The following is a 14,172-nucleotide window of genomic DNA, read 5'->3' on the forward strand; positions in this document are numbered from 1 at the left end:
CCAAAAATTTCTTTTCCTTGTGGAAAGGCCGCCTTCGCACGAAAAGGGACTCAACTCAAATGGGGGAACAATGGGGCAAAAGGTTTGGTCAGGGCCTCCTAGTGGGTTTTTTTCTGAGTTTTAAAAGAATCAGTATACCTTTGGCCGCAGTTTTGTATGGTCTTCGGATCAAGCAGTTCAGTTGAGTTCTGTACGTCAGTCAGTCAAGTACAGTTCTGAATACACAGTCTATGGAGCACCATCTTAGTCTTGATTATTCCAACGACTCCATCCTGAATCCAAGGACATCCTCCTTATCCACCAACCAACACCAAACATGATATTGGCGACGAGGATCAGCGTAGAGCGTCTCTCAAGTTATCCAACTTCTACGATGTCAACGTGCGAGATGGCTACGATCGAATTTCACGTGGAAAGGTGGAAGTGTCATCTGTCAAATGGAGTCAGTTCGGCAAATGGATTCTGTCGAGGATGTTGGACATCAGCCTCATGTCAGGTTGTACCGCGTGTGTCACTGTCATACCACGTGTTCAAAGAGGTTAGAAACTGTCAGTCCTGTGTCATCGATGTGTGTCTCCTGTAAGAGTTAAGTAGCCTGTGTCTGATGTACCAGCTACTGTGTGACTGTGATATTCAAAGTAAATTGTCTGTGATAGAGCACCTTGTGTGTCTCACCCCAACCCGGTCTGATCAACCGTGTGTTTGTTTTAATGTCTCGCCAAGTCTCGTACCTCTGGCTGTAAGTGTTCAGTAACAATTCTGTTACTCGTATTGTGTTTAATTAGTTAAATTCTTTCATGTTATTGCGCAAATCAAACTAGTAATAGTGAGCTGAGGGGAGTGCACGCCCCAAGGCAAGCTAAGTAGCTACTATCAGTCAGTCAAATCCATGGTCATTCAATTTTACTGTGTTAATTTTGAGTGAAGTCAAACACATTTTGTGTTAGTGTAATCTGGGTGTAAGGGACGCCTTCACTCTAGTCGTGGTTCCACATTACATATGTTTCGTCAAAATCCAAGTCTTGGTGAGGTATGTTAACACCTCGTTATTATCTCAGCTATGGCAAGTCTATGCCTAGCACTCAACCCATTGTGGTGTGGTTATGTCAATACCATTTGTACAGCCCAATGTGGTGGTGTCTGTCTGCAGTTGTCTGTCTGCATGACTAGTCTTTGTGTTTCAAGTCCGCCTGTTGTTTGTCAGTGTGGTTAATCGTTGTGTGTCAGTTTAATCGTAAGTCTTGTTCAAGTCGAGTAAATGTGTCAAGTTTCATTTCTCGTAAATTCAGTGTGATACTCAAACATTTGTTTTGTGAGTGACGTTCGTGTCATAGTGACATTCTTGTTTGTAGTGAGGTAAATTGGTTTGGTTCAGTGTTTGCTAAGGCCCTCGGGCAACCTTCCAAATTGCTACTGTGTTCGGAGTCTTGTTTGCTTTTCATGCTCCTATGTATTAGTCAACTCACTTACATTTGTCTTTTGTGTCTGTTTGTCAAACGTTCATCATTGTCTACTCTAGTACTAATTGTTATTTTTTCCTATGTCGTTATGTAGGTTTTTTTTTTTTTGTCTTTCTGTGTAACATGTTCATGTAGTTCGTCTGTGATATTACATTTAGTTGTGTGAATGTGTGTGTACCTAATCATAAGTGTTTTAAAATAAAATGGTGTCTCCAAACTCCAAATACCCGTTAATACATAAGTGTGATGATGCTTCACTTTGCTTTTCTTTGTTACATTATGGTTCAGTTAATTTTTTTTGTGTTGTGAGAGGGAGGATAGTAGTAGTATTGTGGTTCAGTGTTGTCAGTTTGAGTTATATTCGAGTGTCAAACGTTAATAGTTAATTAAGTCAGTTAATGAAGTCATACATATTTTGAGTTGTGTGTAAGCTTAAGTAGTTCTCGTAAAGTCAGTGTCTTGTTATACTGTTAAATACTAGTCCTATCCTACTGCGTCATCGTGTAAATTGTAAATGTCAGTTGTGAGTGATTTTAAACATAAAGTAACAAGGGGGAGGATATGGTGTATGGTCACGGCCTCCTAGATGGGGTTGTCTGAAGTTAGTAAGAATCATGTATACCTTGTCATGTCAGTCTTGTATGGTCTTCGGATCAAGCAGTTGAGTTGAGTTCTGTACGTCAGTCAGTCAAGTACAGTCCTGAATACACAGTCTATGGAGCACCATCTTAGTCTTGATTATTCCAACGACTCCATCCTGAATCCAAGGACATCCTCCTTATCCACCAACCAACACCAAACATGACACAAACAAGCGAGGGGAGAGGAGGGGTAGGGTGAGTACGCGAGAGGAGGGAGGGGGAAGCGCGACCTCCACTCTCCGTGTCAAACGGTACCAAACGGGTGGTAAAGGCATTCACTTTTCTCTGCAAACACTTTCTAGCGGAAGCCTAGCGGAGAACTAGAGTGCCCAGGACATGAGGCCTGCCGTACGAGTGCCTATGAGCAAGAAAAAAGAGCGCTTAAAAAAATGGAGCCAGAGCGAGAGCGGGTGGAGTGGGAGGAGATTACCGGTTTGAGTTGTGGTAGAGGCGTCCCGTACCGTTAGTCGGTCCGTTCCGTTACCTTGGTCCTTTGCTTTCATAAAGGAGGGCCGGCTGGCGCAGGGCGCGCAGGGTGCAGGTGTAAGGGCTGGTAAGCCGGCACGGCGGTGCAGGAATGTGTCCGGGGAGGACGACTACAACGAGTGGAGTAAAAACATTGTGAACTGATTTATTGATACATGAAAACATAATGACAAACATGGTGAACATGTGATAAAACAGAGAATGAAATGTCAAAATTGCTTGAGGGAAGTTTACGACATGAAAGTGAATAACGTTAGATACACAGTGTAGAATACGAATGAACTAAGATATTTACAGCAAGTCTTGAATAAATATTGTTGATGAGTTTTGGTATTCACAGCCAAGAAATAAAAATTTAAAAATTCGTTGGTACTAACACTAAACAAAATTTATGCAAACAATTGCCTGTTTTTATTAATTTTTAACTAAACAATAATTTTTGGCCCATACACCCAATAAAGAAAAAAATTACACAGACGTAAAAGTTTCTCCCAGAATTAGAAGAGAAATATCCAAAATTAGAAAGACAACTAGTATGAATACGTTTCGACAACCATCCAGGGGCAATGGGTTTGTCAAACCACCAAAATTTAAGTTTAAGGAGACCTATATGCCTCATTGTGCAATTCTATATCATACTAATCAATACGATTTTTTTCATAAATAGAAAAGTGGTCAGACGTACAGGAAGAAAAATTTATTTAAAATTTTCCAAAAATGATTTAATGCAAGTAAGGTCCCTTTTGAGCCAGGCAGCATTGATGCGAACTCTCTCTATGGTTTGCTGCACAGCTCTTGCTGTTCCCCTTGTATCATTGGTCACAAAGAAATCTTCTAGTTGGTCCGCCATTTCTTCAGTTGCAAAATGTTGGAAAGAGGCTGTTATGAAATGTGACAAAATAACAGAAGCCCCCTGTAACAGAAATGAATATGTTTTTGATCACCTCTTTTGCTTTTAAAGTGCTTTCTATTTTGGTTTTTAAAAGAAGAGACAATTTGTCTTACATATTTTGCATGCAGCTTATTCCAGTTCTCTTTAGCATAAGTCCAAACAATTTCTCGACCCTTTGATGACTGGGCAATAGCACTTAGTATACTTAATGTTGATTGTGATCGCACTTCATCCTGTCAAAAACATTTAAATAATAATAACAAAGCACATAAAAATGATTCTGCCATAACACATTTTCTCTAATTGATACATTACTCACAGACAGAGCAAACATTAAGACTTCCTTCAGGAGATCTGCATTTTCAATAGATGCAAACGCATGAGAAATTCTTTCTTTCTCTTCTTGAAGAGTCTCCTCTCGGTACATCTTTGCAAGAAAAAAGAGAGGTTCAGAATTAATAATTTTAGAATAATTTGGATTTTTACTACTTGCCACATGTCTCAAATCAAGCACCTTTAAAAATATTTCATAAGTAGCTGTGTCAGCTTTGCTCAGAACAGCTCGATATACAGTGCCTCTAATATCTGGCCACAGAGTGGCAGTGCCATTGGCATGAGCCTCGAAACGCCTTGATGATTCTTCTCTTGCTATATCATCATCAAAATTATGAAGCAACTCAAGTATGACATTACGGAGCAGTTTGTCTTTGTGACCTGAACAAAGAAACAATATAATAATCAATGAGAATGAGAAATTAAAGGTAAAGTGACTGAGAAGCAGTTGACGTACTCTCATCTGGTATAGGGTCCCAAGAAATTGACTGTCGCAACTGCCCCAGCATGTGGCGACCAAAAGCCATAAACGAAGGGAGAACATCTTCAGCATACTCTAAGAGCTTTTGAAATTTAAACAGAACAATGGCAATTTCAGACCAAACTATATAGTTGGACTCGTTCCTCATTGCATCCAAGAGACGTAAAACCTGGTCACTGGAACACTGACCAGCTTGAACCTTAGAAAAAATTTAAAAAAAAAAATTAATTATGCATTGTTTTAAGAAATAAATGAATAAATACCATATAAATTTTCAATGGGCAAAGTAAGAAGCATACCAATGCAAAAAGGTCATCAAGGAGTGTAAGACGATCAATTGGTGGAAGTGAGCAATCTGAAACAGCAGGTTGTAGCATTTGCAACATTTCTGAAGAATAATGCACTCGATAGAAGCCAAAGCTTCCTGGATTCAATTTTATCCAATCTGTAGGCTTGACATCATCAATAAATATGGTGGATTCTCTTGTGCTCAACACAATCACATGCACACTTTCATTAGGTACACTTGCTGTGCTAAACTCAATAGGCACCATCCAAAGCTTGGGTTCTGAGTAAAAAAAGGAAAAAACAAATTATTATCATTCTGAGTTTAGATCTGTGATCAGAGAGGTACAATTTAAAAATAGGCCAAACACACCATCTGGATCAACAGAAGCACCATCTGCGCGGAATGGAGACTGCTTCAAGTAAAATTTGCGCTTGTTTCCCACTACTTCACATCTTACTGAAACAACAGGATAACCCATTTGCCGGGTCCACAAAGGCATAACTTCAGAAATGGGTTTGTTGGATGCTTCCTCAAGTGCTTCCCATAAGTCATCTGTTGTAGCATTTCCATACTGGAAATTACTGAGATACAAATTCATCCCTTTGGCAAAGTCCTGTAACATGGAATTAACTGGTAAAATATAAGGTTATCAAGTAACATAAAATAATTAGATTTCACAAGAAACTTACCTCGGTTCCAATGTATCTATACAGCATACGAATCACAGACGCTCCCTTATGGTAGGATATATCATCAAATATTTCTTGAACCTCTAAAGGATGTCCAACAGGAACCTAGAGGGGATAAGTTTGTTAGACAAAGCTACAGTATTAACAGATGATACAAGGATTGTTTTTAAAATACCTCTATAGGATGACTACTCTTTAAAGCGTCCAATCTCAGAGCAGGACTGTATGTCTCAGTGACGAATTGGGTCCACATGTCATATTCCGGATACAGTTCAGCAACACAGAGGAACTCAGCAAATGTTGCATACCCTTCATTCAACCACAAATGAGTCCACCATCCCTGGACCGAAAAAAAATAAAATAAATAATTACAATAATAGTAATTATAAGAAGAAGAAGAAAGAAACAGAAATAGAGGAACAAATAAACATACCATAGTTACCAAGTTGCCGAACCACTGATGAGCCATCTCATGAGCCACATAGAGAGCAATCCCTTGTTTCCGCTGAGTAGACGTATTGTCAGGGTCAACAAGGAGGCACGTCTCTCGGTATGTAATCAAGCCCCAATTTTCCATTGCACCTTTACAACCATCATATTAAAGTGTTATTCATTTTAAGAGTCTAAAGATTGATGGCCAAAGTAGATAATAGAAAACAATACCTGCTGAAAAGCTTCCAATAGCCACCAGATCCATCTTTGGAAGGGGATAACTGATTTTGTAACAATTTGCAAAATATGGAAGCACTTTAACAGCTACTTCCAGAGCAAATTGACCTTGATCCTGCTTTCCAACTGGTGTATATACTCGAACACACACACCAGATGAAGTCATCTTTTCGATGAAATCAAACTCTCCCACTACCATAGCAACAAGATAAGTTGACATGATTGGGGTAGTTTCAAATCGGACCAGTCTATTTCCATCTGGTAGTTCCTCTTCATGGGTTACAGGCTGCAAAGATTTTTTTCAAAAGTCACTTCATTTACTTTCTGATATTTAATATTTTGATGCTTGTAATTAAACTGACCATGTTCGACAGCGCCACTCGGTCTTTAGGTACTGTAAGGGAGATGTCAAAAGTCGCCTTGATGGAGGGTTCATCCCAACAAGGAAAGCAACGATGTGCATAACAAGCTTCAAATTGAGTGACAGCACAGTAGCGTTCCTCTTTTGTGTCATGACTAGAAGAAAAGGTTTTGATATATTCTTAGATAAAGTTCTGTACTTTGTACATTGTTGAAAAAGGCTACAAACCTGATGTATTTACTGCGATAAAATCCCCTCAAGCCGTCATCTAATAAACCCCTGAAGCTTATTGACAATTTGCAAATTCCAGGGGGCACTTTGGATGCAAAAATGACTGCAGCAGTTTCGCAGTGGCACGATAATGTGACTTTGCTGGGTAAGAACAAGGTTCCATCTTGAAGGTGTAGTTCTATATGTAGCAGTTCGAGATCAACACAGTTGAATAGTAATCGATGAGTAGGTTCCTTCACCTAGAACATTTAAAGAAAAAGAATTATTATTTAGAAAAACCGACTGGGTTGCGAATATTTATGCCTCAAATTTTAACCAGAACACTACAAATGGTCTTTAAATGGATGAAAAAGTAAAGATAAAAAAGGTATTTTGTATAATATATAAGTAAGAAGCAGGACTAAAACTATTCCCAATGTCGAAATGGCTTTAAGAGACATGACAATGGACAGGGCTCGAAATATGTGATAAAAAGAACACAGCAAAGCCAGAAACATAACCACACCTGTCAACTCTCACTGGTTGACAGCAGACAACTTTTTCCAAAGTTGTGGTATCGCAGGTTATTGTTATGAACATGAGATATATTGAGTATTCCATGACAAAGGAACACCCACTCACTCCTGTCTTATCACACGGCGCGATCTTTCTAAAGTGCCCAAGGAGAACAGGGGGAAGGTTAAGCTACCGCTGCGGTCCCGCGCTACTACCCGGAAGTTAGCTACCCGACCCGCACCCGCGTCGGATATGACGGAAGGACGGGTCCATGCATGGCGCGACCGTCTGAATCTCTGCATCCGAAGGGGAAGCTTCGCGCTAGGCACCGGCTCACCTCCAGGTCCACCGTCACCTCGCCGTCGAACACGCACTTGACCAGGTCGGGCTTGAAGTGGAGCACGTAGTGCGAGGGCACGACGTGCGTGGGCAGCCTCTCGAACTGGTGGGGTAGGGCGTGAGGCATGGTCGACGGGATGAGCGAGACGCCCAGTGTCCAGGCCCGACCCTTGATCCAAAGGATCCACAGCGTCCCCGTCAAAAGCGGGGACTGGGGATGCCTTTTGTGTTGAAGGGTGGGACCAGCGCCACGGCGGCCGCGACCAGCACGAAGGGGAGGCGAGTGGCTGGCGGACGAAGCGGAGCGGAGAGTCCTCTCACTCCAGCTGTGCCTGTCCCGCTGCCTCTCCACGTCTCTCTCCAGCAGCAGCGTCCCCCGCGCGCCCCGTCTCTGTCCCGTTCGGGGGGTGGCTCGTGGCTCGGCTCGGCGTGCTCCGCGGGGTGGGTGGTGCATGGCAACGTGGGGCCGGGGCTAGGCCGGGGCCTCGAGCGCCACCTCCAGCGCTGGCCGCGACCGGGGACCGCAGTTTCGCGCACCGCGCACCGCCACTGCCCGACCCCGACCCACCCCCTGCCCTCGGCCCTCCGCGGCTCGACCCGACGCCCTGCCCCGCCTCGCCAGGGCTGCAGGGCTGGACGCGCAGAGTATTGGTTTTTAATGCGCGCCCGCTGAAGGCTGCAGGAAGCTGGGTTGCCTACTCCAGGAGCAACGACCCCGACCCACCCCGCGGTGCCGCGCTGCAGCGCCGTGCAGCCCGCCCACCCCGTTACCGTGCCAACCGTGCCCGGTGCGCGCTGCGATCGGCTCTTTGGCTGGACGCTGGGCTCGCTGGGTCTGGACATGGTCTGGACAGGGTCTGGATCAGCGCGGCTCGTCTTTGGGCGTTCGGCTTGGCTGGCTTGGCCTGTCAGGCACCTTGGCGGCGTTTAGGGGCGCGACGGAGAGCGGTTCCAATCTGGAGGACGAGAGGCGGAGGGGGCGGTCCTTGGTGCGAGCTGGCGATGCCATAGCGATGCCCGTTCCGTTTTCACCGTAGGCGCGGCAGTTAATCAGCGGCAGGGCGGGGGAAAGGCATGGTGCAAGACATGGATGGCCTGGGCTGGGCGCTGGGCAGCGCGCTGGGCAGCGCGTCGCGGCGTCGCGGCGTCCACTACCGTGACCACCACCTCCACCGCCGCCACCGTGTCCAACGGGCTGCTTAAATTGTGCGGCCCGGGGGCCCGGCGTGCAGTCAGCGTCCGCCCCGACCAGCGACCGCATCCCGCTGCATCCCGCCGCAGCATGCCAGCCATGGGTGTGCTGGTGCTGCCGTGCGCCGTGCTGCTGATGCTGCTGCAGGCGACGGCGGCGCGCGCGCAGGGCCCCATCGGCCCCATCATCATCAAGCCCGTCATCCCTCCGAGCGGCCTGCCGGCGTCGGCGAGCGCGGCCGCCGCCTCCTCCGACCTGCACTACGACGCCACGCTGGAGCACGTTGGCGCCGGGGTGAGTTGGCGGGGAAACGGTGTTCCCCGGGGACGGTTCGAACCCGCCACTACTTGTGTTGGTTGGTTGCAGTCGCGGCCAGAGTACGCGTTCGCGTACGGCGTGCAGGACCCCAAGTCCGGCAACGCGCAGAGCCACAAGGAGGAGCGCGACGGTGACAACGTGCGCGGCGAGTACAAGGTGCTGGAGGCCGACGGGTCCGTCAGGACCGTCACCTATACCGTGGACCCCAAGAACGGATTCCAGGTCAGAGCGCCGTTCCGGCAAGGATAATCTTTCCTTCTCGTTCTCTATAAAATCAAATCGATTGATGTTGTTTTCCAGGCGAATGTGCACCAGTCCGACCCGAGCCTGGCCGACGCCTACAAGGCCGCCGCCTACAAGGCCGACGCCAAGCACGCCAGCCAGAAGGCGGCCATCCAAGCGCCCGACTCCCCCATCGTCATCATCGGGGCTTCCGAGCCCTCTGGGCTTTCCGAGGCCATTTCGGAACCAATTTCGGAGCCCATTTCAGAAACCATCTCGGAGACCATCTCGGAGCCCATCTCGGACCCCAGCAGCGAGTACTTCTCCGGGTCGAGCTACACGGATTTTGAACCCTAGCTGCCCGACTCATACAGGAGAAGAAACTTTAGCTGGTAATCTGATTCTAGTCATTGGAGTGTTCCCTGCTTCGTTTGTTAATTAATTCATAAGTGTTGTCTGTTCGGTGATTATTATTGGGCTTTGTTTGAGATAATAAACGAAGTCGGAAACATTGCTTCGTTTTGTTTGAATACCGTCTTCGCGGTGCGTGAATCCTAAAATTAGTGCCGAGGAAAGAAAAATTCAAACATAATTTTGTATATTTTTTAATTTGTAAATAATACGTCTATCCTATGAGCTTGCCGATTTTCCCCTTCAGACCAGCGGACGCCGTGGTCCCTTCAGCTTCGCCGCCCAGGGCGCCCAGTTTAGCCAACTCATCGAGCTGCTGCCCGTCGTCCGAGGTGTCCGGCACTGCAGCGAAAACAAAACAAAAACAAAACCCCATTAGACTGCATTCAGCAAAAACGGGTCGCGGAAACGCTGCGGCTGTCTTACCGCAGTAGGGCATGGAGGGCGCGGTGCCGACGGCGAAGGTGCCCCTGGTGGGGTAGCCGGGCGTGTCCAGGCCGATGGGAGTGCACTCGCCCGTCTTGCACTTGCCGTTGGTCGTGATGATGCTGAGCCGGCCGATGGAGCCGAGACTGTCAAAAACAACAATAACAAAAGACGCGTCAAAGCCTGAAGCGCGCGTCCAGCGTCCAGGCAGGGGCGCCTGGTGGGCAGGCAACCCATCCGACGCCCCGTTCCCGTTCGCGTGACCAAGGATGCGAAGCGGAACGCGCAGAGAGAGGTTTTCGGTGAAGATTTCTCACTTGAGCAGCTGCTGGGCGAGGTTAATCTTGTGGCCCCACATGCGGCACGGACTCTTGATGGCCTCCGTGACGTACTCGTAGGAGCGGCCGTGGGAGCAGGCCACCAGGTTGCCGATCACTGCGCAGACGAGCACGGCGCCAAACAATAACAAAGCAGTAAAAACAAGGACAGCAACCGGCCACTCGCCGGGAGTTTCCGCACGTGGGGAATTATTCAACGAACCATTGATGGGGATCTTGGCGAGGTCGCCAATGCTCTTGAGCGAGTCCAGCTTGGGGGTCTCGCAGCCGGGCTGGTCCGCGCCGCCGTTCATGTAGAAGTCGACGTGGCCGACGGGGCGCATCATGCCGAAGCCCACGAAGGGGATGGTGGGCTTGGCGTTGGAGTGGATCACGTCCACGAAGTCCGCGTCCGAGGTGTCGATGCGGACGATCTTGTCGAGGTTCTCGAACAGGGGCTGGGCCGGGTCCATGGCTGCGGAATTCTTTTTTGAGCGTCCATTCTGGGCATCCGCCGTGCGCTTGTTTTTCGAGGCCGTATCCGAGACTGACCTGTGATGCGTCCCACGTTGGTGATGTTCTTGGCGGCGTAGGACGAGATCTGCGCGCCCAGACTGTGCCCCAGGAAGTGGAAGTCGCGTGCCTTGGCGCCTTTCGCGTCCACCAGGTAGCGGCCCAGCCTGCCCACCTCGGCGCCCACCACGCGCGTGTTGGCGGCGACCTGCAGGTAGGTGCCGTCGTTGGCGCCCTTGCCCCAGTCCACCAGGAACACGTTGCCGTCGACCTGGGGCAACACACACGCTCATTTTCAAAACGGCCAAACCAAAAGTCACGGCGGGGCTCTTCTTGGTCCGGACTGTACCTTTCCGAGCAGCGCGTCCTTGAGGTCGCTGAGCCAGGTGGCGTTGCCGTCGCTGGAGAAGCCGTGCACGACGAAGAACGTCGGCCGGCCGCCGTCGTAGTCGCTGCCGTCCAGGACGATGTTCGGGAACGTGGTCACGTTGTAGCGCTCGCGGTGATTCCTGCGCGGAGGAAACTCAATTTGAAACGACCAACGCGGCAAGGGCGGGTGCACTAGCTCGCGGCGCGCTGTGGGCCTCACCTGGTGTACAGGTACAGCTTGACGTCGATGTCCTCGGGGGACGAGGGCTTGGGGACAGGCCGCAGGGGCGACACCCAGGGCGCCCGCAGCGAGAAGCAGCCCAGGATGTCATAGCAGAGCTCATCGTCCGTGCTGAGTGTCGTGGCGAACCTGCACAAAGCTCACCTGTGAGTTTAAAACAGCCAGGCGAAGATCGTCGTAAGTTCAATGGAGCGTCGCTCACCGGGTGGCCGTGTTGGCCGCGTTGGAGGCCTTGTTGGCGGCGGAGCCGATGGCGGACCTGACGCCTCCCAGCAGGCCCTTCTTCGGAGTGGTGGTGGTGGTCGTGGTGGTTGGGTCTTGTTCATTCTGGGCTGGCGCAGGCACAACACAAACCGGTCATCAAACACATCGCCAACAGAGAGGACCGTCGCGCGGTACTGCATCCTGACTCCGATGATTCGTTTCGCCGCTCTGTCCTTTCCGCACTGAAGGAGCTTACCGCGCGAGAGAGGCAGAGCGACGAAACGATTCCTCGGCCGCACTACTCACTGGCTGGAGCGGCCGCGGCCGGCGCCAGCAGCGCTATTAGCGCCACGAAGAGAGGAGCGGTCCTGCTGACGTGCATGGTTCTGCAAACAGCAAAACAAGCCAAAAATTGGAAATTGATAAAAGCCCGTCCGTTAAACCGGGACTGCCGGGACTCGAACCCGCGGCAGTCTTCGCTCTAACGTACCGTGTGTCTTACTCGGTCGAGTGTGACCGAGTGTGTCCGCGAATCCGGCGGGGCGCTAAAAGCGGTAGAGCAAGACGAGCAGGCAGTGGAAGGGGCTCCCCCTCCCCCGGTCCCCCATTTCTCTCTCTCTCTCTCTCTCTCTCTCTCTCTCTCTCTCTCTCTCTCTCCTCTCTCTCTCTCTCTCTCTCTCTCTCTCCCTCTATCCGCGACAGAGACATCTCCATTATCGCCAGCATCTTTAGGTTCTTTTCCTTCCGTTTTCTTATCATTCGTGTGTGAGTGAGAGAGAGATGAGATAGAAGGCTTTTGGAGACACGAGAATAAAACAAAATCAATGGCCCTTCTTTGCTTCGCACGCGAATGTTTTGCCGGCGAGGCCAATGGACCCCAAGAAGACTTTTGATTAATCCTCGCATCTTCTTCCCGTCCCGCCCTCCCCAGCAACACGCGGCCGGCGGCCGGTCGCGCCTGTTCTCCTCGTTCGCGTGCCGCGCCGGTAGGATACACTAGTAATCCCGCAGACGAATGAATCGACTTGGTGTTGTTTTCAATGAAAATTTGCCACCGCATCCAACTGGTCGGCTCACCGTGACCTTGAGCTTGACACGGCTCGACTCGGCGGCGGTTCGAAGTGTCCAGCGTGTCAAGTGTGTCGATAATCCAGCCCGCCGAGAGACGGCCGTCCGCACCATCCGCGCGTCGCGCGTCCTCCCGGCAGCTTCCGCCGCCGAGGCGCCGACTCCAGACCAGCCACTCCAGCGACGGTCAGGACAGGGTCGCTGGAAAATCCCCTGGCCGTGGAAACCTCGCAGACTCACTGCTAGGATCGCTCATCACGCACGGCCCGCCGCGGCCCGCCAAGACCGTAGAATACCTAAAACAAACAACAACACAAAAACGAAAATAGAAGAATGCAGATTAAATTATCGCCGTTTGATGCGGCCGGCCGGCCCACAGTGCGGTGCCCTACGCGTCTATCTCTAGAACGATCGGTGACCGAAACCACCGATTTTTGTGGCGGGTCTTCGGCGAACGCGACCATCGGCGAAAGCCACATCTTTGGGACGACCAATTTGAGAAGAAACGTGACCACATTATTTGGCCCCGACCGGTGCGGTGTTTTGGTGTTTTCTACCAAAGAGACACGTGTTCAAGCCGAGCTCGCGGTCGTCAAAGTTCCCCATCAACATAGACAAGGCGTCGGTCTAATTAGAGGAACTTTTCCTTCTGCTGGTGATTGCTTTCATGTTATTCCTCTCATGAAACTCAGTCTGCGTCGTGAGACGACTGGGCGCCACCCCTCTTTCACTCTCGACCATGCAAACATTTCTTTTTCAATATGTAAATCAATTGAAATGAATGGAAAAAATCTAACAGATTAAAAAGGCGGGTGGCGCAGTGCTTGCTGGCGGTGTGCCGATCGGTGCCGATGCGGGGCACTGCGCTGCAACGCCGCGTCGCACCGCCAGTCCCTCGGCCAGTCCGATGCAGGCGTCAGTGCCACCCCGTCCGCCCTCCGACAACCACGACTGCCGCCGCCCCAACCCGCCCCAACCCGCCCCGCCCCGCCCGTCCTGCCGCTGACAGCGTCGCCCTCAACCCCTCGCCGTCGTCCTGGCCGCGCGGGGCGTGCTGCTGCAGGTCGTCCAGGGCCCGGCGGTGACGGGGCTGCATGCCGAATGCGCTTGAAGCGCCGCCGCCGGAGGTGAGTCCGGCGTCAGGGCCGCGAGGCTCGTTGTTTATGCAAATCCCTGTCAAGGCAGAGCCACCCGCGGCACTGCAGAAAGGAATGGCGACTTGCGTGAAGCCCTCTGCACGGCGTCCAAGGCGTTGCCGGGGTGAAATCACGCCTCAGCGGGTCACCAAGAGCCGGCCCGGCCCGGCCCACCCCGCCCTTGAGTTGATCTTGGCGCGCCGCCAGGGCCGGCTGCACCAATATCAAGATCACTGAACTGTTTCGGGAGAGGAGAGCCTCGACAGGTGCCAATAACGTCCGTGTGTTGTCGGCTGCCTCGCCCGCCGCGCCGCGCCTGTCACCGCGAGGCATGCCTCGCTTTCGTCCAACGGGGCGAGGCGAGCGTGACATGCACCGGCCACCCTAAA

General features: G+C 50.4%; 3 protein-coding genes across 4 annotated transcripts; 1 reads left to right on the plus strand and 2 right to left on the minus strand.

Annotated features, from left to right (window-relative positions):
* Nucleotides 1–2,707: 2,707 nt before the first annotated feature.
* LOC117640273 (puromycin-sensitive aminopeptidase-like) lies at nucleotides 2,708–7,690 on the minus strand. Of its 2 annotated transcripts, none has more exons than XM_034376675.1 (14): nucleotides 7,365–7,690; nucleotides 6,530–6,771; nucleotides 6,303–6,456; nucleotides 5,935–6,226; nucleotides 5,705–5,853; nucleotides 5,447–5,611; nucleotides 5,272–5,376; nucleotides 4,952–5,195; nucleotides 4,593–4,861; nucleotides 4,270–4,492; nucleotides 3,994–4,193; nucleotides 3,799–3,906; nucleotides 3,593–3,712; nucleotides 2,708–3,500 (listed from the first exon to the last, which is right to left on the minus strand). In XM_034376675.1, the coding sequence occupies exons 1-14, from the start codon at nucleotides 7,491–7,493 to the stop codon at nucleotides 3,285–3,287; spliced, it is 2,616 nt and encodes an 871-aa protein (XP_034232566.1). In that variant the 5' UTR covers nucleotides 7,494–7,690; the 3' UTR covers nucleotides 2,708–3,284. The 2 variants fall into 2 exon arrangements, with proteins under 2 accessions (XP_034232566.1, XP_034232656.1); XM_034376765.1 differs by lacking the exon at nucleotides 7,365–7,690 and adding an exon at nucleotides 6,934–6,951.
* A 967-nt stretch (nucleotides 7,691–8,657) lies between these two features.
* LOC117643422 (cuticle protein 19-like) lies at nucleotides 8,658–9,562 on the plus strand. The gene is made up of 4 exons (XM_034382320.1): nucleotides 8,658–8,669; nucleotides 8,727–8,852; nucleotides 8,925–9,098; nucleotides 9,177–9,562. The coding sequence occupies exons 1-4, from the start codon at nucleotides 8,658–8,660 to the stop codon at nucleotides 9,453–9,455; spliced, it is 591 nt and encodes a 196-aa protein (XP_034238211.1). The 3' UTR covers nucleotides 9,456–9,562.
* A 125-nt stretch (nucleotides 9,563–9,687) lies between these two features.
* Nucleotides 9,688–12,140, minus strand: LOC117639280 (pancreatic lipase-related protein 2-like). Its single transcript, XM_034374808.1, has 10 exons — nucleotides 12,070–12,140; nucleotides 11,886–11,965; nucleotides 11,578–11,707; nucleotides 11,355–11,504; nucleotides 11,115–11,274; nucleotides 10,805–11,036; nucleotides 10,476–10,727; nucleotides 10,253–10,370; nucleotides 9,936–10,081; nucleotides 9,688–9,851 (listed from the first exon to the last, which is right to left on the minus strand). Exons 2-10 carry the CDS (start codon nucleotides 11,959–11,961, stop codon nucleotides 9,724–9,726), a joined length of 1,392 nt encoding a protein of 463 aa, XP_034230699.1. The 5' UTR covers nucleotides 11,962–11,965; nucleotides 12,070–12,140; the 3' UTR covers nucleotides 9,688–9,723.
* Nucleotides 12,141–14,172: the final 2,032 nt, after the last annotated feature.

This window comes from Thrips palmi, unplaced genomic scaffold (genome assembly GCF_012932325.1).
Source record: "Thrips palmi isolate BJ-2018 unplaced genomic scaffold, TpBJ-2018v1 HiC_scaffold_1, whole genome shotgun sequence".
In the NCBI taxonomy this organism is placed as follows: Eukaryota; Metazoa; Arthropoda; class Insecta; order Thysanoptera; family Thripidae; genus Thrips; species Thrips palmi.